General features: G+C 46.4%; 1 protein-coding gene across 1 annotated transcript in view; it reads left to right on the top strand.

The window, feature by feature from the left end:
* The first annotated feature begins 15755 nt into the window (after positions 1-15755).
* ippk (inositol 1,3,4,5,6-pentakisphosphate 2-kinase) overlaps positions 15756-27653 on the top strand; it is a 73845-nt gene continuing 61947 nt past the window's right edge. The window contains exon 1 of the mRNA XM_086001817.1: positions 15756-16008. Within this exon, the coding sequence (XP_085857943.1) occupies positions 15928-16008 (81 nt within the window). The 5' untranslated portion in view covers positions 15756-15927. The remainder of the gene's footprint in view (positions 16009-27653) is intronic.

Raw genomic sequence — 27653 nt, 5'->3', positions numbered from 1 at the left:
AACAGGGTTGTTTTCCAACCAGACTTTTGGCAGCAGGGATAATGTGGTGCATTCCAGAGCCAGATGATGGCAGACTAGAATGAAAGGACTTTTAAACATTATTTTTAGCATGCAAGTGCTTGTCAGAATGAATTATTTTGCTTTTTGATCTTCAACAGAACGGAACAGAGCAAAAGGTGTATTGGCAACAGCATTCTTTAATAGCACGCATTTTTATCAGTTCAGTGATTGTACAAGTATGATGCACATCAGTTGACAGTGAGTCACAGAACTAAGTCCATAAAGTTGTGTTGTGCTCTTAACCGATGAATCAATCGCCCTGCCCATTATTTTATTGATTTTATTCATCTAGATCTGACTACTTTTTGGCTGCACTCCATTTTTTTTGCGGGTAGCTATGTAAAGCATAGCAATTTTCCTTTTTAATTTACACTTACGGATACGGTGACTAAAAAGCTTTTGATGTTCTCTTCACAATAAACAGTACAGCTTATGAGTTTTTCGATATAATTCTGTGTAAATAAATATGAAACTATGATAGAGGGACCAACATTATGAATCCAGAAATGGGAAAACGGGGTTTTTATGCTGGGTTGTTTTTTGGATGATGATAATACTAATAATAATTATTATCATTATTATTATTTTGGCATCAGTAATAAACCAAACTTGAACGAGATGGATGCAGTAATTGTATCAATTACCTATGTGATTAAAACCAAAATGAATTTTTTAAATTGTGAGTTTAATCATGATTATTTTTTCAAATCACTTGACAGTTCTAAGTAAAACATTAAAACAGCATGGAGGAATAAACTCACACTTCTGTGACCCCTATGCAACCAAAATTTTCCAGCCAAACTCTGGCCATCGGTACAGTCATTCGCAACCCCTGAATGTGGCAACTTTACTTTTTGCGTAATGGTAGTCCTTCACCAGGCCACTATATGCTATCGTGAAAGAGCACGTGGATCTGATTCACCAGGATTGAGTAATGGTAACTGTAATAAAGATTTAGAAACAAGGAGTAAAAATCCAAATGTACTACACTACAAACTGGATTGAATGGGACTTCTTGTAAGATTCGAAATTTTCAGCAATAATCACGCAAGAAAACAGGATAAAATAAGACAGTTTATTGACCAAAGTAAGCTTGCACAGAAAAACCTTTGATAAAAGGGCATACAAAATGGCCGCCGGGCCTCGTGATCAGTTTTCTGGACCATTTGATTTCTGTTACTGCAAGCCACACAGGCTTGTGGATTGAAGACAGTAAGCCCGCGAAAGCCAGTATCGGGGAACCGAAACTCAAGGAAACAGCATACATATTCAATGGATTCTAAGTACAGGATGGGGCCCATCAAGATATGGGCGGACAATGCATGAACACTTATACCCATTTAATGTACAAAGGAGAAACCGTTTAACAGCCTGTGATGAAATATTCCATTCATCACTGCCTGTGACTGTGGTTGGTTTCAGGTTTCCCCTCACCATTGTATTGTATATCATCACTGCCTGTGACTGTGGTTGGTTTCAGGTTTCTCCTCACCATTGTATTGTATTTTGGAATGTATGGAATGTACTGTGTGTAAGGCTCCGCCCATACCTGGCCTCTATGTAAGCAAGCAGTCTGGCCTCATATCCAGTACTGCTGACCTCCAGATGGAAGACACCTCTCTCCACTGCGTGTTATCTTCTAAGTTAATAAAAGTCTTATTTTGTTTCGCTAACATCGAGTCTCGGGATTATTGAGGCACATCAATTTTATTAACTTATTTTTCAACACAATGGATCAACTCCTGAAACCCGAACGTTTGGATTTGGATCAGCATGCTCCGGACGCATCAGCACGCTTCGGACACTGGTTTATGTGTATGGAATTCTTCCTGGACAATTCCGCAGCCGTCAAAGACGCTACGGACGCTGCGAGTATGAAACTCGGAATTCTGCGGAATTGGGTAAGCCACCGGGTTTACCCCCTCATCCAAGACGCCGACACGTACCTGGCCGCCTGCGACATCTTAAAGGCGCATTACCAGCAGCCTACGAATGAGGTGTATGCTAGGCATCTGCTCGCCACTCGCGCACAGCGACCTGGGGAATCGGTGGAGGAGTTCCTAGGCACCCTGAAAATGCTTGGCAAAGACTGCAAGTGCCGAGATGTAAAAGCCGCAGTGTACACCGACGAGCTTGTTCGCGATGCCTTTATCACAGGCCTCAGCTCCACTTACATCCGGCAAAGACTGCTGGAAAAAACGGGGTTGGACCTGAAACAGGCTGCGGACACCGCGCGATCCCTGGATGTGGCCCAGAGAAACTCGGACGCCTACTCTTCAGCCCGCGCCGTCCACGCCGCCACGTGTGCACCAAGGGCGCCGCCATCTTGGAAGGCATCTTCCCCGCCCGGCAGCCCGGCACCGTCGGGGCCCCGCTCTCCCCACAGAAGCCCTACGACAGCCGCGACGCGTCGGGGACCCAACTGCTACTTCTGCGGGCAGCCAAAGCACACCAGAAACCTGTGCCCGGCGAAAGGCACCACCTGCTTTAAGTGCGGTAAGAAGGGGCACTTCGGGAAGGTGTGCAGAGGGAACCCCGCCGGAAAACCAAAACCCGCCACCGCCGCGTGTGCGCCGTGGGAGCGGCCATCTTGTACGCCATCTTGCCCGACCTTGTGGGGTCCGCCATCTTGTGAGCAGACAGCGTGGACGCCATCTTGTCTCGATCAGGGCCCTACAGTGGCATCGGTCACAGTGGACCAGACCAGGCCCCACCCGCTATCCAAATCAATGGTGGACATCGAGGTAAACGGGTGCCGGGTTAAATGTTTAATTGACAGTGGAAGCACGGAGAGTTTTATCCACCCTGAACTGGCACAACAACTCTCCCTAAAGGTGGTCCCTACTCGGGGTACCATCTCTATGGCTGATAAAACCCAGACATCGACCATTCTGGGTTACTGCACGGTACAATTGTCCGTTAACGGGACGGTATACGATAATTTTAAAGTATTAATCATGAAGAATCTATGCGCGAGCGTGATCTTGGGCCTGGATTTCCAGTGCAACCACCAAAGCATCACGCTCAAGTACGGTGGGTCCCAGCCGCCCCTCACAGTGTGCGGCCTGGCTACCCTGAAGGTAAAGCCGCCTTCGCTATTCGCGAACCTTACCCCTAACTGCCGGCCAATAGCGACCAAAAGCAGGAGGTACAGCTGGGAGGACAGGCGGTTTATCGCGACCGAGGTAGACAGGCTCCTGAAAGAGCGCATTATTGAATGCAGCAATAGCCCGTGGCGCGCCCAAGTGGTGGTGGTAAGGGGTAGCGAGAAGAAACGGATGGTGATCGACTATAGCCAAACGATCAACAGGTACACCCAACTAGACGCCTACCCGCTACCCCGCATATCAGAAGTGGTGAACCAAATCGCCCAATACCGGGTGTTCTCCACCATCGACCTCAAGTCAGCGTACCACCAGCTCCCTATCAGACCAGAGGACCGCCCGTACACCGCCTTCGAGGCGAACGGACGCCTCTACCAATTCCTCAGAGTCCCCTTTGGGGTGACGAATGGGGTCTCGGTCTTCCAGAGGGAGATGGATCGCATGGTCGATGACCACCACTTGCAGGCAACCTTCCCCTACCTCGACAACGTCACCATCTGCGGTCACAACCAGCAGGATCACGACTCGAACCTCGAGAGGTTCCTGAAAACCGCACAAAAACTCAACCTCACCTACAACGAGGACAAGTGCGTTTTCAACACCACGCGCCTCTGCATACTAGGCAGCGTGGTGGAGAATGGGGAAATTGGACCAGACCCCGACCGATTGCGCCCCCTACGGGAGCTGCCCCTGCCCAACACTCCCAAAGCCCTGAAAAGGTGCCTGGGGTTATTTTCTTATTATTCCCAATGGGTCCCCAACTACTCCGACAAAGCCCGCCCCCTCTTGAAAGCATCCTCTTTTCCGCTCTCTGCTGAGGCCCACGCCGCCTTCAAAAGCATTAAGCAGGATATTGAGCGGGCCACGCTACAGGCAGTGGACGAGAACACTCCATTTCAAGTGGAAAGTGATGCGTCTGACTTTGCCTTGGCGGCCACCCTCAACCAGGCGGGGCGGCCCGTAACTTTCTTCTCGAGGACCCTCCAAGGGCCCGAGATCAGACACTCCTCCGTGGAAAAGGAGGCCCAAGCCATCGTGGAGGCAGTGCGCCACTGGCGCCACTACCTAGCCGGCAAACGCTTCACCCTACTTACCGACCAGCGGTCGGTAGCGTTTATGTTCAATACTAAACAGAGGGGGAAGATCAAAAATGATAAGATTCTTAGGTGGCGGATCGAGCTCTCCACCTTCGAGTATGACATCATTTACCGGCCAGGGGCCCTTAACGAATCCCCAGATGCCCTCTCACGAGGGATGTGTGCCAGCGCCACCAGGGATCGGCTACAGACCCTCCACAACGGCCTCTGCCACCCAGGGGTCACGCGGCTGTTCCACTTCATAAAGTCCCGCAACTTACCCTACTCGATTGAGGAAGTTCGGTCTCTGACCAGGAACTGCCGCACTTGCGCTGAGTGCAAGTCTCGGTTCTACCACCCTGATAGAGCCCACTTAATCAAAGCTACACAGCCCTTTGAGCGGCTCAGCTTAGATTTCAAGGGCCCCCTCCCGTCCGTCGACCGCAATGTTTACTTCCTGAACATTGTGGACGAATACTCCCGGTTCCCATTCGCCTTCCCCTGCCCAGACATGACCAGCGTCACGGTCATTAAATGCCTCAACAGCCTGTTCTGCCTGTTCGGTATGCCAAGCTACATCCACACAGATAGGGGGGCGTCCTTCATGAGTGAAGAGCTACGCCAGTACATGCTGTCCAGGGGTATCGCCACGAGCCGTACCACCAGCTACAACCCCCGGGGTAACGGTCAAGTGGAGCGAGAGAACGGGACAGTATGGAAAGCAGTCACTCTAGCTCTAAGGACCAAGGGCCTCCCTATCTCCCGCTGGCAGGAAGTCCTCTCAGATGTGCTCCATTCGATACGGTCGCTATTGTGTACTGCCACTAATGCCACGCCTCATGAACGAATGTTTGTCTTTCCCCGGAAATCCACCTCAGGCGTATCCATGCCGTCATGGCTCTCCACCCCAGGTCCGGTATTCGTGCGAAGGCATGTGAGGGGCCATAAGACGGACCCTCTCGTGGAGCCAGTGCACCTACTCCACGCCAACCCCCAATACGCGTATGTCCGGCACGCCGACGGAAGGGAGGACACCGTGTCAATAAAAGACGTCGCCCCAGCCGGTAACGACAACAACCACGGCAATAGCAGCAACAATGACCACAGCAACTCTTACCCACCCACTACTCTTTCACCACCCCCGGAAGAACATCAACCAACGGCACCCCCACCAACTACCCCTTCAACAACCCTGGCGGCACCCCCGGCAGAGACCCAGGAGGCCACCGGGGACACCCAGCCGACACCCGCGACACCACAACAGCCACGTCGGTCGCAGAGGACTACCAAACCCCCGAACAGACTAAATCTATAGAAGGGGTGAATGTGATGAAATATTCCATTCATCACTGCCTGTGACTGTGGTTGGTTTCAGGTTTCCCCTCACCATTGTATTGTATATCATCACTGCCTGTGACTGTGGTTGGTTTCAGGTTTCTCCTCACCATTGTATTGTATATTGGAATGTATGGAATGTACTGTGTGTAGGGCTCCGCCCATACCTGGCCTCTATGTAAGCAAGCAGTCTGGCCTCATATCCAGTACTGCTGACCTCCAGATGGAAGACACCTCTCTCCACTGCGTGTTATCTTCTAAGTTAATAAAAGCCTTATTTTGTTTCACTAACATCGAGTCTCGGGATTATTGAGGCACATCACAGCCATCAAGGGAAATCTCCAGACCGATCAATATGCGAACCGAGTCACGGTGACAATGTAAAAGACATTAAAAGACATTATCGGCCAGGAAGGCCAGTTAAGTTATCACCGGCTCCCGTTACAAGACAAAGCGCCCCTGCAGAGATTTCTGCCCGCCAAAATTAATACAAAGACAGGATTATGATTTGGCGGGAGATAAGACTGTCCCAAAAGGGTATAACTATGGATTTTGAAAAGTCCATCGGCGCCTCTTCTACCTCGGTAGCTTCGGAATCGATCAAGACGCTTCGTCTTTTTAAAGACGCTTCGGATGGACAATTTCGGTGAAAAGACAACGTGGTCGGTGTTCAGCCAGACAAGGCTCGGTGACGACGGGAAGACGACGAGGGTGGCCCGGGTACTGTTGTCGGGAGATCATCGACGACCCAGGCCGAAGGAGAAGACACCCTCAGGAAAACCGACGATCCAGGCCGGAGAGAAAGGACATTCCGGGCCTGACACTTCCGTGCCTCAACATCCCATCGGGTTGTTGTTCTGCTCCATGAACCCAAATCGACAACAGGCCTAGTGGACCTCAACCTTGACGAGCGCTCATCGAGGCTGTGTCTACCCCGCCGCCTCGAGAGAGAGAGAGAGAGAGAGAGAATATCGACTGCGCCAGAAGTTTCCAAATCCACGTGACGACGGAAAGCTGTGCCAAAAGGCTGCGAACCCCTTTTTCGCGATTTTGAGAGTGGTGAGCATGATCCCGAGTTCCTCAGGTCGAAACTTAGTTTAGGTATAGGGGAGGGAGTTAAGGGTAATCGTAATGTGTTTTCCCTTTTACGATGTGCCGTGTGTTCCCCATTTCCATAGAGTCAAGTTCATAAATTTGTGCATGATTGTAATTACTTTAATCTGTGCCTATGACATGTATTTTGTAATGCTTCAAACTGTTTAAAAATAAAAGCATCCATTTCGTGCTATTCAACCTGCTCCATCGAGTCCTTTCTCTGCACTACAGTTCTCTGCATCTAAGTCCAAGGTCTAGAACCGTAGGGGAGAGTGGGTCGAACCACTCAAGGGTAATTATTGCACAAAGCCTGGCAGGAGACCAGAACGAGCAAGAGAAACCCCCTACATTCTAGTGGTCCTGAAGGTGATTCACATGTATCAATAATGCTTCATGGGTTGACAGTTTTTTTCTTTCTTTAGAATTTGCTTTAAAAGCCAAAAAATGCTTGTTAAGGTCCAATATTTTCTTTTCGACAAGATCTGCACTTAACCGTGGACAGGATATCAATCACCCTATTTATATAGAACATATTTATAGATCTTTTTTGTTCTATTAGAGCTGATGGTATATTACAACCTAATATGAGGAGAGAACTGGACTAAAATCTTGTATTCTGTACCTTGAAGTTTGCAAGACTTACTTCTCTTCCCCATTACAAAATCTTCAAAGTGTGTTAGAAAATAATTTGATCTTTATATTGAATGAATTTTATGTAAAATGGAACTAGATTTTACATCAAGTTGAGTTATATCGAGTCTACAGCGCAGTAACAGGCCATTCGGCCCAACTGGTCTATGCTGGCATTTATGCTCCACACAAGCCTCCCCACCCATCTTCATCTAACCCTATCAGCATATTTAAAAAAAAAAAATGTATTTGCTTATGGGATCAATGCGTCGCTGGCAAGGCCAGCATTTATTGCCCATCCCTAGTTGCCCTTGAGAAGGTGGTGGTGAGCCGCCTTCTTGAACCGCTGCAGTCCGTGTGGTGATGGTACTCCCACAGTGCTGTTAGGTAGGGAGTTCCAGGATTTTGACCCAGTGGCGATGAAGGATCGGCGATATACTTCTAAGTTAGGATGGTGTGTGACATGAAGGGAAACTTGGAGGTGGTGGTGTTCCCATGCGCCCGCTGCCCTTGTCCTTCTAGGTGGAAGAGGTCGCGGTTTTGGGAGGTGCTGCCGAAGAAGCCTTGGCGAGTTGCTGCAGTGCATCTTGTAGATGGTACACACTGCAGCCACGGTACGCTGGTGGTGGAGGGAGTGAATGTTTAAGGTGGTGGATGGGGTGCCAATCAAGTGGGCTGGATGGTGCTCCTTCTATTCCTTTCTTCCTCATGTACTTACCTAGCTTTCCCTTAAATGCATGTATGCTATTTAGAGGAATATATTTCTCCTGCACGCTACTGACAACTGTTTTAAATATTTCCCACTGCTGTTCTATCTCTTTGTCATTTTTTCTGGTTTACCTTCCCAGTTCCATTCTCATTCCCTTAAAATTAGCTTTTTTCCAATCTACTACTTTGGTCGTTGGCTTACTTACATTTTTCTCAATCATTATTTAAACTGTATTATGTTATGATCGCTATTGCCTAGATGTTCCCCTACGCTTACTTCTCTTAACACCTCTGGTTTATTTCCCATTACTATATTCACCAGTGTTTACGTCCTTGGGTAAGAAAGGAGTCTTGTACATAATGTAAAAAACTCCATTCCCTTATCACCTTTCACTACCTCTTCTTGCCAGTTTATTTGGGGGATAGTTGAAATCTCTCATGATTGTTATTCGATGTCTTTTACTTATTTCATAGATTTACCGACATAGTTCTTCCTCCACTTCCCGTCCACTATTAGGTGGTTTGTAGAATAGCCCTATTAATGTGATTGATCCCTTCTTATCCTTTGTCTCAGTCCATATGGATTCTGTTTCTATTTTAATGTTAGTTATGTCCCTTTTTTCGACTGCCATTATGTTGTCTCTAATTAGTACAGCTACCCCACAGCCCCTTTTGCCTTCCCTATCCTTTCTAAATATGTTATATTCTGCAATATTTAACTGCTAGTCTTGTTCTTTATGTAGCTACAGGCTGGATTTTCTCAATGGGGAGCTTTTGGAGGCGGGAGTCCCACTTGTCGGATTTTAGTCCCGCCTCCATCCACTTGTGGCCACCCCACGCTATTTTCCCTTGATTGACCTTGTTAAGCCCGCCCAGCGGGCTTAGCAGGCCAATTAAGGGAAAGCCCATTACTGGTGACGTCAGCGAGTGACGTTTCATTTGTCAAGAGCTTTTCACAGATGAAATGTCATTGTTTGACAGCTCTGTGAAGCTGTCAAACACTAACAATTTGTCTTTTAAGTTGAGCCCTTCCACTCAGGCTCACTTGATCTCTCCTGAGCAGAAAGCAGAAGGCTGCAGCTTTTGACAGTTTAGCGGCCATTCTGCTTTCTGTGCTGGTGAGAAGCAGGACTCCCGAGACCTGAAGGGATGAAGCCTGCAGGAAGAAGTAAAATAAGTAAAACTTATTAAAACACTTTACACTCACCTCTCCACACTTGCACCCATCACTCACCTGCACACCGGACAGCTCGACCCCTCCGACCCCCACAGACCGACGGCCCGCCTCGCTGACCTTGGCGTGGTTTGGAGCCGTCGGGAATCCCACACTTCAGGGCTGAAAATAGGGATTGTCCAAAAAACTGCCTGTTAACTACCTGTTAACAGGCAATTAATTCGCACTAATCCCCTTCCCGCCTTGGGGAGGCGGCTCCCAGCACGGGTCGGGTACCCGTCTCCGGGGAAGATGGCACAGAGGCGGGATGGGTACCCACCCCCAGATTCTGCCATTTTCCCAGCAGTCCTGCCTCCTTACCTGCCTCCCCAGGGCTGACAAAATCACTCCCTATGTTTCAGTTATCCCGACTACATTTGGCTCCTTGCTTCGAATTATTACCTTCAGTTTCCCTGTTTTGTTTCGGATGCTGTGCACGTTGCTGTACAGGCAATTTAATTTGTTTTTATTAATTGTTCCCTTCACTTTATTTTTCAGTCATTTTATACTTATGTTCTGTAACTGTATTTGTTCCCCGACCATTTATGTTACCCTTATTCCTTTCCTGACAGTTACTGTCATCTCCTATTTCTCTTATCTTCAGACTTATGCTATTTTCACCAGATCTCTCCCCGCATCTTACTCGTTTAAAAAAGTTCTATGTTGCTTGTTAATAAAAAGGCAATGCATTAGGTAGGACTCAATTGCAGGAGTTCTTAGCAGTTCTCCCCATTTTTAGTGGTGTGATTTTTGGTGCAGAAATTTGACATTTTATCCTATAATTTTGATACAAAAATTGGCCGTGTGGTTGATAATGAAGAAGAAAGTTGTAGACTGCAGGAAGATATCAATGGACTGGTCAGGTGGGCAGAACAGTGGCAAATGGAATTCAATCCGGAGAAGTGTGAGGTAATGCATTTGGGGAGGGCTAACAAGGCAAGGGAATACACAATAAATGGTAGGACACTGAGAAGTGCAGAGGATCAGAGGGACCTTGGAGTGCATGTCCACAGATCCCTGAAGGTAGCAGGACAGGTAGATAAGGTGGTTAAGAAGGCATATGGGATACTTGCCTTTATTAGTCGAGGCATAGAATACAAGAGCAGGGGGGTTATGCTTGAACTGTATCAAACACTAGTTAGGCCGCAGCTAGAGTACTGCGTGCAGTTCTGGTCACCACATTACAGGAAGGATGTGATTTCACTAGAGTGCAGAGGAGATTTAGGAGGATGTTACCTGGGCTGGGGAATTTTAGCTATGAGGATAGATTGGACAGGCTGGGGTTGTTTTCTTTGGAACAGAGGAGGCTGAGGGGAGACCTAATTGAGGTGTATAAAATTATGACGGGCCTAGACAGAGTGGATAGGAAGGACCTATTTCCCTTAGCAGAGGGGTTGATAACCAGGGGGCATAGATTTAAAGTAATTGGTAGGAGGTTTAGAGGGGATTTGAGGAGAAAGTTGATGGTGGGGGTCTGGAACTCACTGCCTGAAAGGGTGGTAGAGGCAGAAACCCTCACTGCATTTAAAAAGTACTTGGATATGCACTTGAAGTGCCGTAACCTACAAGGATACGGACCAAGTGCTGGAAAGTGGGATTAGGCTGGATAGCTCTTTGTTGGCCACCACGGACAAGATGGGCCGAATGGTCTCCTTTTGTGCTGTAAATTTCTATGATTCTATGAATTTAATTCATTGAATTGAATTCCAATTATTCTAATTAACAATTTTTTCTTTTCTTTTTCTACTTCTTTCTTCCCCCAAAGTACGATATATGATGGTTGATTGCCCAGAGAGTTAGGCAACTTGCTTAGAACTTATTGTTAATGCTGTTCTGAAGATGGCAGCTAAAAAGAGACTGATTTTTTACTGTATAGGAACTACTGAAATGAGGGACATGTATAAAGGTTAGTGCCAGTGTGAATCCCCCACCACAGAAGATTTAGATTCTTTGCTAGGGTATGGTTTGAATCGCCATTGTACCAGAAATGTCTGAGGTTTGATTTCCAACCTATGCAAAGTTCATTGATCTTAGCCATGATAGTGGTAAGGCACAGAACAATTTGCCTTAGTAACCCTGGGCTAGGGATCGCTATCCAGTGGCCTCTAGAACTTATATGCTGGGTGGGGATGGGAGTTGTACTGAGACCATGAAAGGCACAATATAAATTCAAGTTGATCTTACCCCTTCCTTTTTCTGTAACCTCTTTCAGCCTTACAATTTCCCCCCACCTCCCATCCACCCCCCCCCCAAACTCTTTGTTGCTCTGATCCTGGCATCTTGTGCATCTCCCTTCACCCCACCATTGGCAGCCATGCTTTCATTTCTGGAATTATCTCCCTAAACCTCTCCGCCTCTCCACCTCCCTTTCCTCCTTTATGATCTACTTTAAAACTCAAAGAAAGAAAGTAAGACTTGCATTTATATAGCACCTTTCATGACCACCGGACGTCTCAAAGCGCTTTACAGCCAATTAAGTACTTTTGGAGTGGAGTCGCTGTTGTAATGTGGGAAATGCAGCAGCCAATTTGCGCACAGCAAGCTCCCACAAACAGCAATGTGATAATGACCAGATAATCTGTTTTTGTTACGTTGGTTGAGGGAGATATATTGGCGAGGACACCAGGAATAACTCCCCTGCTCTTCTTCAAAAATAGTGCCATGGGATCTTTTACATCCACCTGAGAGGGCAGATGGGGCCTCGGTTTAACGTTTCATCCAAAAGACGGCACCTCCAACAGTGCAGCACTCTCTCAGCACTGTACTGGAGTGTCAGTCTAGCTTTATGTGCTCAAGTCCCTGGAGTGGGACTTGAACCGAGACAAGTGAACTACCAACTAAGCCACAGCTGACACTTTTGGTCACTGTAATATCTTCTTCTTTGGCATTTTCCCTTTATGCCTCGATGAAGTTTTATTAGATTAAAACAAAAGCAAGATACTGCAGATGCTGGAAATCTGAAATAAAAACAGAAAATGCTGGAAATACTCAGCAGGTCAGGCAGCATCTGTGGAGAGAGAAACAGAGTTACCGTTTCAGGTCGATGACGAAAGGTCATTTTAGATGTAATTTTAAAAGTTCTGATTTTTAACCACTTCTGGTAGAGCAACTTGGCAAGTGACAAATCACTCAGAAACTACTATGCTAAGTCTCCAATTTTTAAATTTTTCAAGTTTGCCAATTTCTGAACTGAATTATTCAGGACTGTCACAATTGACATACTATATTTACAAAGACAGCTGACCTCCAAATTCATCTGCCTCTCTTGAAAGTATGTATAATAATATTCATATAATTAGCATGTCGCCTGAGGATTAGTATGTATGTTAGGTAGGTACTGAAATTAAAGTAGGTTACAGAATATAATTAAGCACTGAAATTGCTTTGAACCAAACCTGTTTCACATGATTTTTAGATTGTACTAAGGTATTAGGAGAAATGCACCAAGCAGTACCTATTCATTGTAGAAACATAGAAACATAGGAGCAGGAGTAGGCCATTCGGCCCTTTGAGCCTGCTCCGCCATTCACTATGATCATGGCTGATCCTCTATCTCAATACCATATTCCCGCTCTCTCCCCATACCCGTTTTGTGTCTAGAAATCTATCTATTTCCTTCTTAAATATATTCAGTGACTTGGCCTCCACAGCCTTCTGTGGTACAGAATTCCACAGGTTCACCACCCTCTGAGTGAAGACATTTCTCCTCATCTCAGTCCTAAATGTCCTACCCATAGCCTGAGACTGTGACCCCTCGTTCTAGACACCGCCCCTCCAGCCAGGGGAAACATCCTCCCTGCATCCAGTCTGTCTAGCCCTGTCAGAATTTTATACAATTCAATGAGATCCCCTCTCATTCTTCTAAACTCTAGTGAATATAGGCCTAGTTGGCCCAATCTCTCCTCATACAACAGGCCTTCTGAAAATCCAAATACACCACATCCACTGGTTCTCCCTTATCTATTCTACCAGTTACATCCTCAAAAAACTCCAGTAGGTTTGTCAAACACGATTTCCCTTTCATAAATCCATGTTGACTTTGTCTAATCCTGTTGATATTTTCTAAGTGACCTGTTATCACATCCTTTATAATAGATTAAGTATTTTCCCTACTACTGATGTTAGGCTAACCGGCCTGTAGGTCCCTATTTTCTCTCTCCCTCCTTTTTTAAATAGTGGCATTACATTTGCCAGCATCCAATCTGCAGGAACTGTCCCATTGTCTTCTTCTTCTTCTTAGGCAGTCCCTCAGAACCGAGGATGACTTGCTTCCACATTAAAAATGAGTTCGCAGGTGACTGATTAGTCCAATGCGGGACCTACAGTCTCTGTCACAGGTGGGGCAGACGGTGGTTGAAGGGGCGGGTGGGTGGGGTGCTTGGGTTGACGTGCGCTCCTTGCGCTGCCTGCGCTTGGCTTCCGCTTGCTCCCGGCGAAGAGACTCGAGGTGTTCGGCACCTTCCCGGATGCTTCTCCTCCACTTTGTGCGGTTTTGGGCCAGGGATTCCCAGGTGTCGGTGGTGATGTTACACTTTTTCAAGGAGGCTTTGAGGGTGTCCTTGAAACGTTTTCTCTGCCCACCTGGGGCTCTCTTGCTGTGGCGGAGCTCCGAGTAGACCGCTTGTTTTGGGAGTCTCATATTGGGCATGCGGACAATGTGACCTGTCCATCGGAGCTGATTGAGTGTGGTCAAAGCTTCGATGCTGGGGATGTTGGCCTGAGCAAGAACACTGACGTTGGTGCGCCTATCCTGCCAATGGATTTGCAGGATCTTGCAGAGGCAGCATTGGTGGTACCTCTCCAGTGCTTTGAGGTGCCTGCTGTACATGGTCCATGTCTCCGAGGCATACAGCAGGGCGGGTATCACTGCTGCTCTGTAGACCATGAGCTTAGTGCCGGGTTTGAGGTCCTGGTCTTCAAACACTCTCTTCCTCAGGTGACCGAAGGCTGCACTGGCACACTGAAGGCGGTGTTGGACTTCGTCGTTGATGTCTGCCCTTGTTGACAGTAGGCTCCCGAGGTATTGAAAGTGGTCCACGTTGTCCAAGGCATTGTCGTGGATTTTGATAATCGGGGGGCAGTACTGTGTGGCGGGGGCAGGTTGGTAGAGGACCTTTGTCTTACGGATGTTTAGTGTAAGGCCCATGCTCTCGTACGCTTCGGTGAAGGTGTTGACGATGGTTTGGAGTTCGACCTCCGAGTGAGCGCAGACGCAAGCGTCGTCTGCATACTGTAATTCGACGACAGAGGATGGGACGACCTTGGATCTGGACTGGAGGCGACGGAGGTTGAACAGTTTCCCGATTGTTCTGTAAATTAGCTCCACTCCAGTGGGGAGCTTACTGGAGCATTGCAGCAAGGAAGATCGAGAAGAGCGTTGGTGCGATGACACTGTGCTGGGAATCAGGCGGCATATTTGATGAAGGAAATAACAAACGAATGAGATTGTGTACCTTTCTTATGCTTTTTAAATTCTGTATGTGCTTGTAACATATGCAAACATTGAATATATAAAGTGACTTGTGCAGCCTGCACAAACCTCACTCTATAAACATAGTTGGAGCAGGCGGTTAAGAAGGCAAATGGTATGTTGGCCTTCATAGCAAGAGGGTTTGAGTAAAGGAACAAGGATGTCTTGCTGCAGTTGTACAGGGCCTTGGTGAGACCACATCTTGAGTATTGTGTGCAGTTTTGGTCACCTTATCTGAAGAAGGATGTTCTTGCCATGGAGGGAGTGCAGCGAAGATTCACCAGACTGATACCTGGGATGGCAGGAATGACGTATGAGGAGAGATTGGGTCGATTGGGCTTATACTCGCTGGAGTTTAGAAGAATGAGAGGGGATCTCATTGAAACTTATAAAATTCTAACAGGACTAGACAGACTAGATGCAGGAAGGATGTTCCCGATGGCGGGGGAGTCCAGAACCAGGGGTCACAGTCTAAGGATAAGGGGTAAGCCATTTAGGACAGAGATGAGGAGGAATTTCTTCACCCAGAGAGTGGTGAACCTGTGGAATTCTCTACCACAGAAGACAGTGGAGGCCAATTCATTAAATATATTCAAGAATAATAATAATAATTCAACTTTATTGTCATTGCACAAGTACATGAACAACGAAATGTGATCTTGCAAGCCTTGCCAGTGACCCTGTCCCTAGTCCCAGTTAGATATATTTCTTAAGGCTAAAGGGATATGGGGAGGAAGCAGGGACAGGGTACTGAATTTGGATGATCAGCCATGATCTCATTGAATGGTGGTTTTAAAGTTGTTCTTATTTTTTTTAGACAGATATTGCACAGTAACCTGGAATTGTAATCCAATCAACGAGCAGCTTTAGAGGAGGAACTGTGTCAGGAGTTGGTGAGGCACAAGCCCAGACTCTGCCCCTCCACCTAACTGGGAAGGGCAGGGGTGGGGGGGGCGTGGTAGGAAGCGACCAATCGCTTGACAGTACCGTGCTGGGAACTCACCAATCAGGAGCCGCTGAGCGCCGGTCGCCCAATCAGCGCTGGGTGGGGAGGAGGAGGTGAGCACTTCCGGTGATCGGGGTGAGAGTGCGCTTTGCTCTTCCTGTGTGCGGTAGGTAGCGGTGACTGTGGACGAGCGAGCGGCGTTAGGCGTGTTTGAGTGTACGCGCGAGGAGCGGGAAGCGGGAAGCCAACGATAGCGGCGGAGAGAAAGAAAACCGAACCCGCAGGAGGTTATGGAAGTGAAGGAACTCGACGGAAACGAATGGAAGTACCACGGAGAAGGCAACCGAAGTTTGGTCGTTTCCCACGTCCAGGTTAGCGGGGCGCGCGGTGAATGGCCCGCGAGCGGCACTCCCTGCTCGCGCACACGTACACCCAGTTAACATCGGCAAAAAGCGTTTGTTTGCAACCGGCTCTGCGGCTGGAAGCATTTTTATAAATGGCAAATAATTAATTGCATAATCCCCAATGCAGCAGGGCACGCAAAAGTTAGTTTAGAGGTGGGGGTGGTTTCAATTGCTGTGAGCAAAGCAAGTGTCGTTGCAGTCCTTTTAGCATCTTAAAATTAATAGTAACTTAATTGCCACGATGCATTGAATATTTTCGCTTTTCATTCGGTTTCGCTGTGCGGAGCAATTGCGCATTTGGGTTAAAGTGTTTTTTTAAAGGTGGGTGGTTGTGCGTTGCAGTATTCCATTAAACCGTGTAACCTGCAGAAAAAAACTCCTGAATATTAAGCGATAACCGGTGCTAATTTAATCAAAAGCAGGACACTGCGGATGCTGGATATCTGAAATAGAAACAAAAATTGCAGGAAATACTCAGCAGGTCAGGCACTCTGGTTTTTCTCCACAGATGCTGCCTGATCTAGGAATTTCCAGCATTTTCTTCAGTTTGACTAACCTAGTGGGGATTGGGAAAATGGTGCTTTCCTAGGAGGGGCACACCATAGTGTGTCTATCTCCTTGCTTAGTTGCCTGCTCTAAGCAATTATACGAATCGAGTTCAGAGATGTATTTCTGACTGAACGTTCATAGTGTTTGGCTTTCAGCGATCTGTCTTGGGTTTATTAATTTGTAGGTCATAATCTTCCTAAGATGCGGGGGAGGTGTCAGAGGATTGGAAAGTGGCTAATGTGACTTCCCTTGTTCAAAAGGTGTAAGGGCAATCCTAGTGACTACCGGCTGGTCAGTTTAACATCAGTGGTGGGTAAGGTTTTAGAAACAATCGGAAAAAATTAACATGCACTTGGAGAGGTTTAAGTTAATTAAGGAGAGCCAACACGGATTTGTAAAAGGCAGATTGTGTTTGACTAATCTAATTGAATTTTTTGATTAAGTAATGAAGGGTATGCCGTGGATGTTGTCAATGTGGATTTTAAGAAAATGTTTGACAAAGGCTGGTTAACAAAATTGAGGCTCAGGGATTAGGAGGGTCAGTGTCAGCTTGGATAAGAGAAGATAAGAAATTGGCTTAAGGACACAGCGAGTCGTGGTAAATGGTTGTTTTTCAGACTGGAGGATAGTAGACAGTGGTGTTCCCCAAGGGTCAGATATCTGTATATGACTTGGATATTGGAATACAAGGTGGATATTGTAATACAGGGTAAAAATTCAAAATTTGCTGATGATACCAAACTTGGAGGTGTGACAAACAGTGAGGATAGTACCAATTGACTGCAACAGGACATAGATAGGCTAGCAGAATGGGCAGACAAGTGGCAGATGAAATTTAATAGAAAAGTCTGAGGTGTTGCATTTTGGCAGAAGGGATAGGGAGAGGTAATAGACTTAATGACACAGTTCTAAAGAGTGTGCAGGGACAGAGAGACCTGGGGCTTCATGTGCATAGATCTTTGAAGGTAGCAGGACATATTGAGAGTAGTTAGCAAAGCATATGGGAACTTGGGCTTCATAAATAGAGGTATTGAGTACAAAAGCAGGGAAATTATGCTGATCCTTTACAAAGCTCTGGTGAGGCCACAATTCGAGTATTGCGTCCAGTTCAGCTCACCACTTTAGGAAGGATGTGAAGGTCCTTGAGAGAGTGCAGAGGAGATTTACCAGAATAGTTCCAGGGATGAGAAACTTTTTAGCTACAAGGTTAGGTTGGAGAAGCTGGGGTTGTTCTCCTTGGAGCATTGGAGGTTGAGGGGAGATTTGAAAGAGGTGTACAAGATTATGACTGGTTTGGATAAGGTAGACAGAGAAAGGCCGTTCCCATTAGCTGATGGTACAAGGACTAGGGGACACAGATTTAAGATTTTAGGCAAGAGATCCGGGGGAATGCGAGGAAGAACTTATTTACGCAGCGAGTGGTAATGACCTGGAACTTGCTGCCGACGAGGGTGGTGGAAGTGGAGACGATCAATGATTTCAAAAGGAAATTGGATAAGCACTTGAGAGAAATAAACTTGCAGGACTACGGGGATAGAGCGGGGGAATGGGACTGACTGGATTGCTGTAGAGAGCTGCCATGGACTCGATGGGCTGAATGGTCTCCTGTGCCATTATGACTATGACTAATGCTTTTATGCTATGCTTGCTTTGGTAAACTTAAGAATTTCTCCCATCTATGCACAATTGCCACACCTAAAAGAAAAATGCATACCAAAGTACTGAAATAGGAACTGATGTCACTTTGTTGCTTTACTTTGCATTGAGTATATGTACAGAACTTATTGCCCCATCTTGAGATGCTGTAGAAAACAGTTTCCCTTTAGAACAGCGGTGCAAGTACTATGAAGCTGCTGTAGTAGCTCCTTGTATGATCGGTGTATGGGTGGGTATGAAGCATTATGAAATGTTCAAAAATCAAAATGGTCTCTCTGCTGTATTTAGTAACTGGTACACTTGCTTTGCAAGGGAATAGCTGTTGTCAAGTTACACATTACATTTGATTACACAATGAAAATTGATTTGTTCTGTCTTGCTGTTATGTGAATTTGTTTTCTCCCATTAAATGTACTGTGTTTTTTCCCCCAGGGAGCTGCTGAGTATATCTCTTGTAAATCTGAATAATGTCACACAAAACTGGGGGCCAGAAGGAATCTTGTAATCAAAAGCATGGGCTTCCCTGATGCTTGGTGTCCTGAGCTTGTAAGGGAAAATAGTGACCAGGTTTTTTCCAATTCTGATCGCTATCCCGTGATGACCCTGTAAGTGTAGACGTACGGTGAGGAGAAGATCAGACTCCATTATGATGACTATTCTCGCATGTGAATGACTACCTGGACAAGCATCGGATGAAACTTGGTGCCTGTGGAGCCCGCAAGGTGTTGATGCTTTCAGGGGAAGGTAGAGAATTGATGGAGTGAGGAAGGGGAAAAAAATTACCTCAACTAGAAAAGTGTCAGTTTAAATTTTTTTTTTTTAAATTGCTTTTAGCTAGAACAGTTTATGCTTCCAATTCTGTGCCCATCTTTCCCACAACTCCATGTTTGAACCCCTCCAGTCAGGTTTCCGTCCCTATAAGACACTGAAGTGGCCTGAATCAAAGTCACAAATGACATCCTCTGTGACTGTTGCACTATCCTTCTCGACCTGTCTGCAGCTTTTGACACGGTTGACCACAGCGTCCTCCCCCAATGCCTCTCCTCTGTTGTCCAGCTGAGTGGGACTGCCCTCAGCTGGTTCCACTCTTGCCTCTCCATCCAGTTGTAGCTAGAAAATCTCCTGCAATGGCTTCTCTTCCTTCCCCGCACCGATAGCTCTGGCCTCCTCAAAGGATTCTATCCTTGGCCCTATCCTATTCCAATATTCCATTAGCCTTTTAAATTATTTTTTGCACCTGTCCACCATCTTGCAGTAACTAATACGATAGCAAAATACTGCGGATGCTGGAAATTCGAAATAACAACAGAAAACGCTGGAAAAACTCAGCAGGCCAGGCAACATCCGTGGAGAGAGAAATAGTCAACGTTTCAGGTCGAAGCCCTGCTACAGAAAAGAGAAAATCCCCATCCCCATTTCCCAGCCCCCAAACTGCCTTTTGTTTCATTTCCTGCCATTTCTCAGCCATGATCTTATTGAATGGTGGAGCAGGCTCGAGGGGCCGATTGGCCTACTCCTGCTCCTATTTCTTATGTTCTTAAGAAGGACTCCGGGGTGGAGAGTTTAGTTAACGGCCATTTTATTTACAATGTGCTTCTTCACTCAATGCACTACATTTCCCATAGTGCACTGCAAATCACCACTACGGTATCCCATGTGGGACAATTCTCATACACATTCAAAATACACAACATATTTCCTCCCCCTTAAAATAGAATGTCCACAAACAGAATAACTGAAAATGACTATAACTTTGGAAGAGAGGGTAGACTGCCTCTACATTCCACTAACCCTGGGGATTATTCTGCCCCATGCACACAGGTTAGCACTAACTGTAACTAAGGCGCTCTGGAGGCTGCCTTTCTCTTTTGGGGGGAACGCCTAGTCTCAGGAGCAGGCTTTGGCTGGCTCTCCCGTGACCCTGCAGGCGTGGCTTCCTCCCTCGATGGCACAAGAGTGGATGGTGCCACCATCTCAGGGTCGGGCGACCAGTCCCTGCTGGAGCCCCCAGCAGGTCCTTGATCCTCTGTTTCTTGGGTTACCTGTGGCGACTATTGTGGCAGTAACTGGTCTAAATGCCGTCTCCATGTTCGGTCGTCTCCGGTGCGGACTCGGTATGAAACGGGGCCCGTCGTTTGAATGACCGTAGCCGGGACCCACCGCTCCGGGGTGGTGTAGTTATGCGCGAGGACTTTGCCCCCACCACAAAGTGTCGTTCTTTGGACCTCTGAGCTCGTCTGCTGACTTGATCCTGCTGACTGGCGTGCACCACTGCTTCTGTGGATGTTGGCCTCAGCAGGTCAAGGCGTGTCTGTAGCTGCCTTCCCATGAGTAGGTAAGCAGGAGATGCTCCAGTCGTAGCATGAGGCGTGTTTCGGTATTTCAGCAAGAAAGCATTCAGGCGCTGCTTTAGAGGAGCATCACTTCTTGCCGCTTTCACCGCGCGTTTCAGCATTCTGACAAATCTCTCCGCCAATCCATTCGTCTTACCCAGCATTGGGACTGTTTCCCCAGTGTAGGTCTTTAAGATGAGCTTGGCAGGCGTCAGTGATAGGTGGTTCAGTTTTTCTTTGAATAGCTTCTTTGAAATCAAGGAGACAGCAGCTCCCGTATCCAGCTCCATTTTGACTGGTATTCCCTCTAGTAGTGGAGTGACTCCATGGCCTGATGAGCCTCCATTCACCGTTAACACATGGCGATTCAGCTCCCCATCATAGTCTGTGTCACTGTCTTCCTGTTCTTGTTTCACCATGTGTAGGTTTTCCTTTTTAGAATGCCAGTTGGATGTGTTTCCTTGTTTGTTTTTGTGTGTCTCTGTGTAGGATTGTTTGCTTTGCCCTTTACACACATGTTCAATGTGTCCATTCTTTTCACATTTCCGACAGGTCAGGTCTTTACACCAGCAGTCAGATGGCTGATGACCTGACCTTCCACATCTGTAACACTCTGCTGCCCCTTGCATGCTTATCCGGTGTAGCTGCTACCCTGTGCACTCTTGTTGCAGCCCCCAACAGCTGTGCATCTTTAGCTGCTAACTCCATAGACACAGCGAGCTCCACTGCTGATTTAAGCGTCAGTTTGTCAGTCGTGAGCAAGCGCGTCTGTGTTGCTTCACATCTTAATCCACACACAAACCTATCATGGACAGTGTCGTTTAGAGTTTCACCAAACTCACAATGCTCAGTTAGCTTCTTTAGCACTGCAACATATTCGGCTATGGACTCACCCTCCCCTTGGTTTCGTTTGTGAAACCTGAACCTCTCGGCAATCAGCAGCGGCTTGGGTGTGAAATGTGTTTCCAAAACTTCCACAATCTGATCATATGTCTTAGCGCGCCAGGCTTATCCGGGTGCATCAAACTCCGTAACAAGCCAAATGTTTTTGCTCCGATCACACTGAGGAACGTCGCCACTTTCACGTCCTCTTTAATGCCATTTGCAGTCACGAAAAATCCGAAACGCTCTGTATAAGCACTCCATTGCTCCGCCGTTTCATCAAATGGTCCAAACGCTCCGGTTAGCATAGCCATTTTGTTATTTTTTAAAAAATCTTTACAGTCCTTTTCCTCTTTTATTTTTAGTCCTTTTCCTCCACTTCGTTTCACTGTATTGTTACTCTTCCCCCTTCTTATTTGTGTAACACACGAACCGCCACCTTTACGAGGCGATTGCATCAGCACTAAACTGTGGGCGCGCCATTAAGAAAAGACAGGAACTTACTTTAAACATCGCCGATTCCCGTGCAAAGTGATGCGCAAGTCCGTCGTCCTCGTCGCCAGTTTTGTTGTGTCTCGAGGGGTTTTATACCCTTACCTGTATAACAATTATAAAAAGGACTCCGGGATGGAGAGTTTAGTTAACGGCCATTTTATTTACAATGTGCTTTTTCACTCAATGCACTACATTTCCCATAGTGCATTGCAAATCACCACTACGGTATCCCATGTGGGACAATTCTAATACACATTCAAAATACACAACACTGACTCATTTAGCTTTCCCATTTTTATAGCACAAACATATGAAATTTATGTGGAATGATGTATATCTATAATTCTCAGATCATTTAATAAATCTTCTATAACTTTACTGAGAATTTGGTGCATTCTATCTAACTTTAATGACCTTCGCTTGGATAATCCTGACATCTTTTTAAAGGCTCATCAAAACAGTGATTGCATTTTCATTATTTCATTTTAGAAATGAATGCAGGTTTGTTTGTAGTTGTTTACCGAAGATTGGTCTTTGAAAGCTGGAAATAAAAAATATCCAATAATTAAATGGTTAAAATCTCCATCTCTTTCTAATTTCACTTAAAATAATACTTTGTTTAAAAGCATGTATGTACACATTTTGGCAACAGTCTGGTTGCAGTAAAAGGACACATTTTGGAACCTCAAATTACTACAGTTACTAATAAACTTCAAAGCCAGTTTGTAAATCACTTTATTCCAGTTCAACATTATTAATTTAAAACTTATTTTTGAAGATTGGTATGGTGAGAATGTAACAGTTCTCCATTTCCTTTTTAATAAACCCTCTTATTTTTCCTTTTTTAATATAATGTAAGGGGACATAACTGCCAGTCTGGGCCTTCGACAGGTGGTGAGAGAACCAACACGAGGGAAAAACCTACTTGACCTCGCCCTCGCCAATCTACCTGTCGCAGATGCATCTGTCCATGACAGTATTCGTAGCAGTGACCACCGCACAGTCATTGTGGAGATGAAGTCCCGCCTTCACACTGAGGGCACCCTCCATCGTGTTGTGTGGCACTACCACTGTGCTAAATCGGATAGATTCAGAACAGATCTAGCAGCTCAAAACTGGGCATCCATGAGGCACTGGGCCATCAACAGCAGCAGAATTGTATTCCACCACAATCTGTAACCTCCTGGCCCGGCATATCCCTCACTCTACCATTACCATCAAGCCAGCAGACCAACCCTGGTTCAATAAGGAGTGTAGAAGAGCATGCCAGGAGCAGCACCAGGCGTACCTAAGAATGAGGTGCCACCCTGGGGAAGCTGCAACACAGGACTACATGCAGCTGCAACACAGGACTACATGCATGCTAAAAAGCGGAAGCAGCATGCTATAGACGGCTAAACGATCCTACAATCAATGGATCAGATCAAAGCCCTACAGTCCTGCCACATCCAGTCGTGAATGGCGGTGGCCCATTAAACAACCCGGCCAATTACCGCCCCATCAGTCTACTCTCAATCATCAGCAAAGTTTGGAAGGTGTCATCGAAAGTGCTATCAAACGACACTCACCAATAACTTGCTCACTGATGCCCACTTTGGGTTTCGCCAAGACCATGCGGTTCCCGACCTCATTACAGCCTTGGCCCAAACATGGACAAATGAGCTGATTTCCGGAGGTGAGAGTGACTGTCCTTGACATCAAGGCAGCATTTGACTGAGTGTGGCATCAATGAACCCAAGTAAAACTGAAGTCAATGGGAATCGGGGGGAGGGGCGGGGGGGAAACTCTCCACTGGCTGGAGTCATACCTAGCACAAAGGAAAATGGTTGTGATGGTTGAAGGTCAATCATAACAGCCCCAGGACATTGCTGCAGGATTTCCTTAGGGCGGTGTCCTAGGCCTAACTATCTTCAGCTGCTTCATCAATGACCTTCCCTCCAACATAAGGTCAGAAATGAGGATGTTCACTGATGACTGCACAGTGTTCAGCGCCATTCACAACTCCACAGATAATGAAGCAGTACATGCCCGCATGCAACAAGACCTGGACGACGTTCAGGCTTGGGCTGATAAGTGGCAGGTAACATTCACGCCACAGAAGTGCCAGGCAATGACTCTCCAATAAATGAGAGTCTAACCACCTCCGCTTGACATTCAATGGTATTGCCATCGCCGAATCCCCCACATTAACATCCTGGGGTTCGCCATTAACCAGAAACTTAACTGGACCACCCACATAAATACTGTAACAACAAGAGTAGGTTAGGTATTCTGCGGCAAGTGTCTCACCTCCTGACTCCCCAAAGCCTTTCCACCATCTACAATGCACAAGTAAGGAGTGTGATGGAATACTCTCCACTTGCCTGGATGAGTGCAGCTCAAGAAACTACACCATCCAGGATAAAGCAGCCCGCTTGATTGGCACCCCATCCACCACATTAAACATTCACTCCCTCCACCACCGGCATACCGTGGTTGCAGTGTGTACCATCTACAAGATGCACTGCAGCAACTCCCAAACCTGTGACCTCTTCCACCTAGAAGGACAAGGGCAGCAGGCACATGGGAACACTACCACCTCCAAGTTCCCCTCCAAGTCGCACACCATCCTGACTTGGAAATATATTGCTGTTCCTTCATCGTCGCTGGATCAAAATCTTTGAACTCCCTAATAGCACTGTGGGAGTACCTTCACACGGACTGCAGCGGTTCAAGAAGACGGCTCACCACCACCCTCTCAAGGGCAATAAATGCCTTGCCAGCGACGCCCACATCCCATAAAAACAAATAAAAAAATGGATTTCGATTTTCTTTAAAGTCTTAATTGTTATGGCATTTTTCTGGTTACATAAAGTTTCAGAAACAGCTTATGAATACACATATGAACATAACTTCCTTCACCTAATATACTCTGCATAGAAAATAAGACACACTCTATCTCCAGTCTGCAGCTGTGTGCTCAGTAGCTGCATTAAGCATGCCCTAATGTGATGATGTGGTAAACCACTGTTAACCTGTACAAGTCCAGGCATATCTCAGCCCCTGGCTCCACCCCTAAGCCTGGGTATAAAGGTGACTCACCGCCCTTCCCCCGGGAGCTCTTAGGATGGATTCACTAGCAGAGGCATGCTCTAGTTCTTAGTCAATAAAAGCCTACTTCATTTAAGTCCATCTCGTAGTCTTTGGTATTGTTGATAGCGCATCAGATGTATAATACGATCACAGATTAAGTAATTGTGTAGGTTCAAAGCAGACCTCCAGCGTGTGCAGCTCATACTGCCTCCTTGGCTTAGTGTGTTTAGTTGGCCAAAGACAGCATTATCAAGCTAGTGTCTGAAGCTGATGGTATTCCTTGTTTTGTGTACTACATTAAGCAAACAGATCTATGTCCTGTAGATGGCCTGTTTCAAAATTGCTGCTTTTAGTCTCATCAATTAGAATACACTGTGCTGTAACATATAATAACAGCGCCAGGGACCTGGGTTCGAATCCGGCCTCGGGCGACTGTCTGTGTGGAGTTTGCACGTTCTCCCCGTGTTTGCGTGGGTTTCCGCCGGGTGCTCCGGTTTCCTCCCACAGTCCAAAGATGTGCGGGTTAGGTTGATTGGCTATGATAAATTGACCCTTAGTGTTAGGGGGATTAAATACGTGGGGTTATGGGGATAGGGTGGGATATGTGTTGGTGTAGGGGTTATGGGGATCGGGTGGGATATGTGTCGGTGCAGGCTCGATGGGCCGAAATGGCCTCTATCTGCACTGTGGGGTTTCTGTGATTTCTGTGAACATACTTTGCTTCAGACGCTGTTTTCCTCAGATTTTTTGATTTTATGTTCCAGGTTCATCCAGCTTTTGTCTTTGTATGCCAATACATTGGAAACCATAGGTCAAGGAATTTTTTTTGTGCTTGACTTTGTGGAAGCTGTCAAATACTGGCAGTAAATGAATAGAACATTTTTCTTTGCTATTTAGAAACATAGAAGATAGGAGCAGGAGTAGGCCGTTCGGCCCCTCGAGCCTGCTCTGCCATTCAATGAGATCATGGCTGATCATCCAAATTCAGTACCCTGTCCCTGCCTTCTCCCCATATCCCTTGATCCCTTTAGCCTTAGGAAATATATCTAACTCCTTCTTGAATATATTTAATGAGTTGGCCTCAACTGCCTTCTGTGGTAGAGAATTCCACAGGTTCACCACTCTCTGGGTGAAGAAATTCCTCCTCATCTCTGTCCTAAATGGCTTACCCCTTTGTTTTCTATTGGCTAGAAAGCAAAGCAAGTCAACATATTTTGGCCAACCAGCTTTCCTATTCACCTTTGGCCCTGTCCTCTTTCTAGTTTGTTTTTTTCTCTCTTCCCCACTTCTTAATAGTTTGATCCTTTTTATTTGTTCTTGGGATGTGGGCCATGCTGTCAAAGCTGCATTTGTTGACCATCAGAAGGTTGTGGTGGCCTTTCTCCTTGAACCACTGCAGTCTTTGTGCTAATAAGGCTTCCATGATGGTGTTAGGTAGGGAAATTACATGATTTTGACCCAGGAATTATGACGGTACGGCGGTATATGTCCGAGTCAGGATAGTGGGTGACTTGGAGGGAAATTAGGGGGGTGATGGTGTACCTGTAGTCTTTCCTCCTTGGTGGTAGAGGTCGCAGGAATGGTAGGCACTGTTCAGGTAAGCTTGGTGAGTTGCTGTCGTGCATACTGGAGCCACTGTGTGCCAGGGTGTATATTGAGTTCAGTGGTCGGGATGTATTCAGTCAGACTACCCTGTCCTGGATGGTGTCTAGCTTCTCGAGTGTTGTGGTTGAACCCATCCAGGTGAGTAGTGCATATTCCATCACACTCCTGACTTGAGTCTCATGGGTGGTGGAGAAACAGGAGTCAGGAGGTGAGCTACTTGTTGCAGAGTACCCAGGCTTGGCCTGGTTTTGTAGCCCCATTGTTGATCTGGCTGGTCCATTTAAGGTTTGGGTCATTGGTGACTCTGAGATTTTGATGATGGTGCTGTTGAAGGACAGGGGTGAGTTGAAGGTTGTTGGGCAGTTTATTTGGGGATGGTGGTTGCCATATGGCATGGATGTTACCTTCCACTTAGCCCAAGCCAAGATGTTGTTTAGGTCTTACTGGCATGGGCTGTTAAATTATCGGAGGAGCTTTGAATGGAGCAAACCACTCCATTCTCGTCGCTCATCAAATGACGTGAAGGTCATTGATGAAGCAGCTGTGGATGCAGCATTGTGTTGGGACTGTGATTTCATTCCCACTGTTATTCTCCTGCAACCCTGAGAGTTTCTTAGAATTGGTTTTCTCTGTTTAAAGGTTACATAACCATTTTTAATATAACGCTTAAAATGTAATTGTTTATTTCGTCAACGACAAGGTTAAAGTTTTCTGGAGATGTATTAGCTAAATATTTAGAAGGGAAAAAATGCTCATGGGATAAGATCATGGAGATAAGAGACGAAGGACTTGCTGTACTATATACTGATCAGCTGAATAATTTAGCATTCTTCAAAAAAGATGTACAATAGTACAGTACAGTGGGATACAGTCACTGACCACTGCTTTCAAGTATAATTGCAGATCATTCGTACATTATTTTACATTTTGGGTGTGGACTTTGTAGCTATGATTTACAGGACAGCCATTGACCATTGCAAAAAAGGGAAGATCAGGTAACCAGAAGTGGTGGTCAAAATT

Source organism: Somniosus microcephalus, chromosome 11 (assembly GCF_052327205.1).
Source record: "Somniosus microcephalus isolate GS21.2 chromosome 11, FLI_Smic_1.0, whole genome shotgun sequence".
Taxonomy (NCBI): Eukaryota; Metazoa; Chordata; class Chondrichthyes; order Squaliformes; family Somniosidae; genus Somniosus; species Somniosus microcephalus.
The sequence above is the reverse complement of the archived record's forward strand: the minus strand, read 5'-3'. Positions and strand labels throughout refer to the sequence as shown.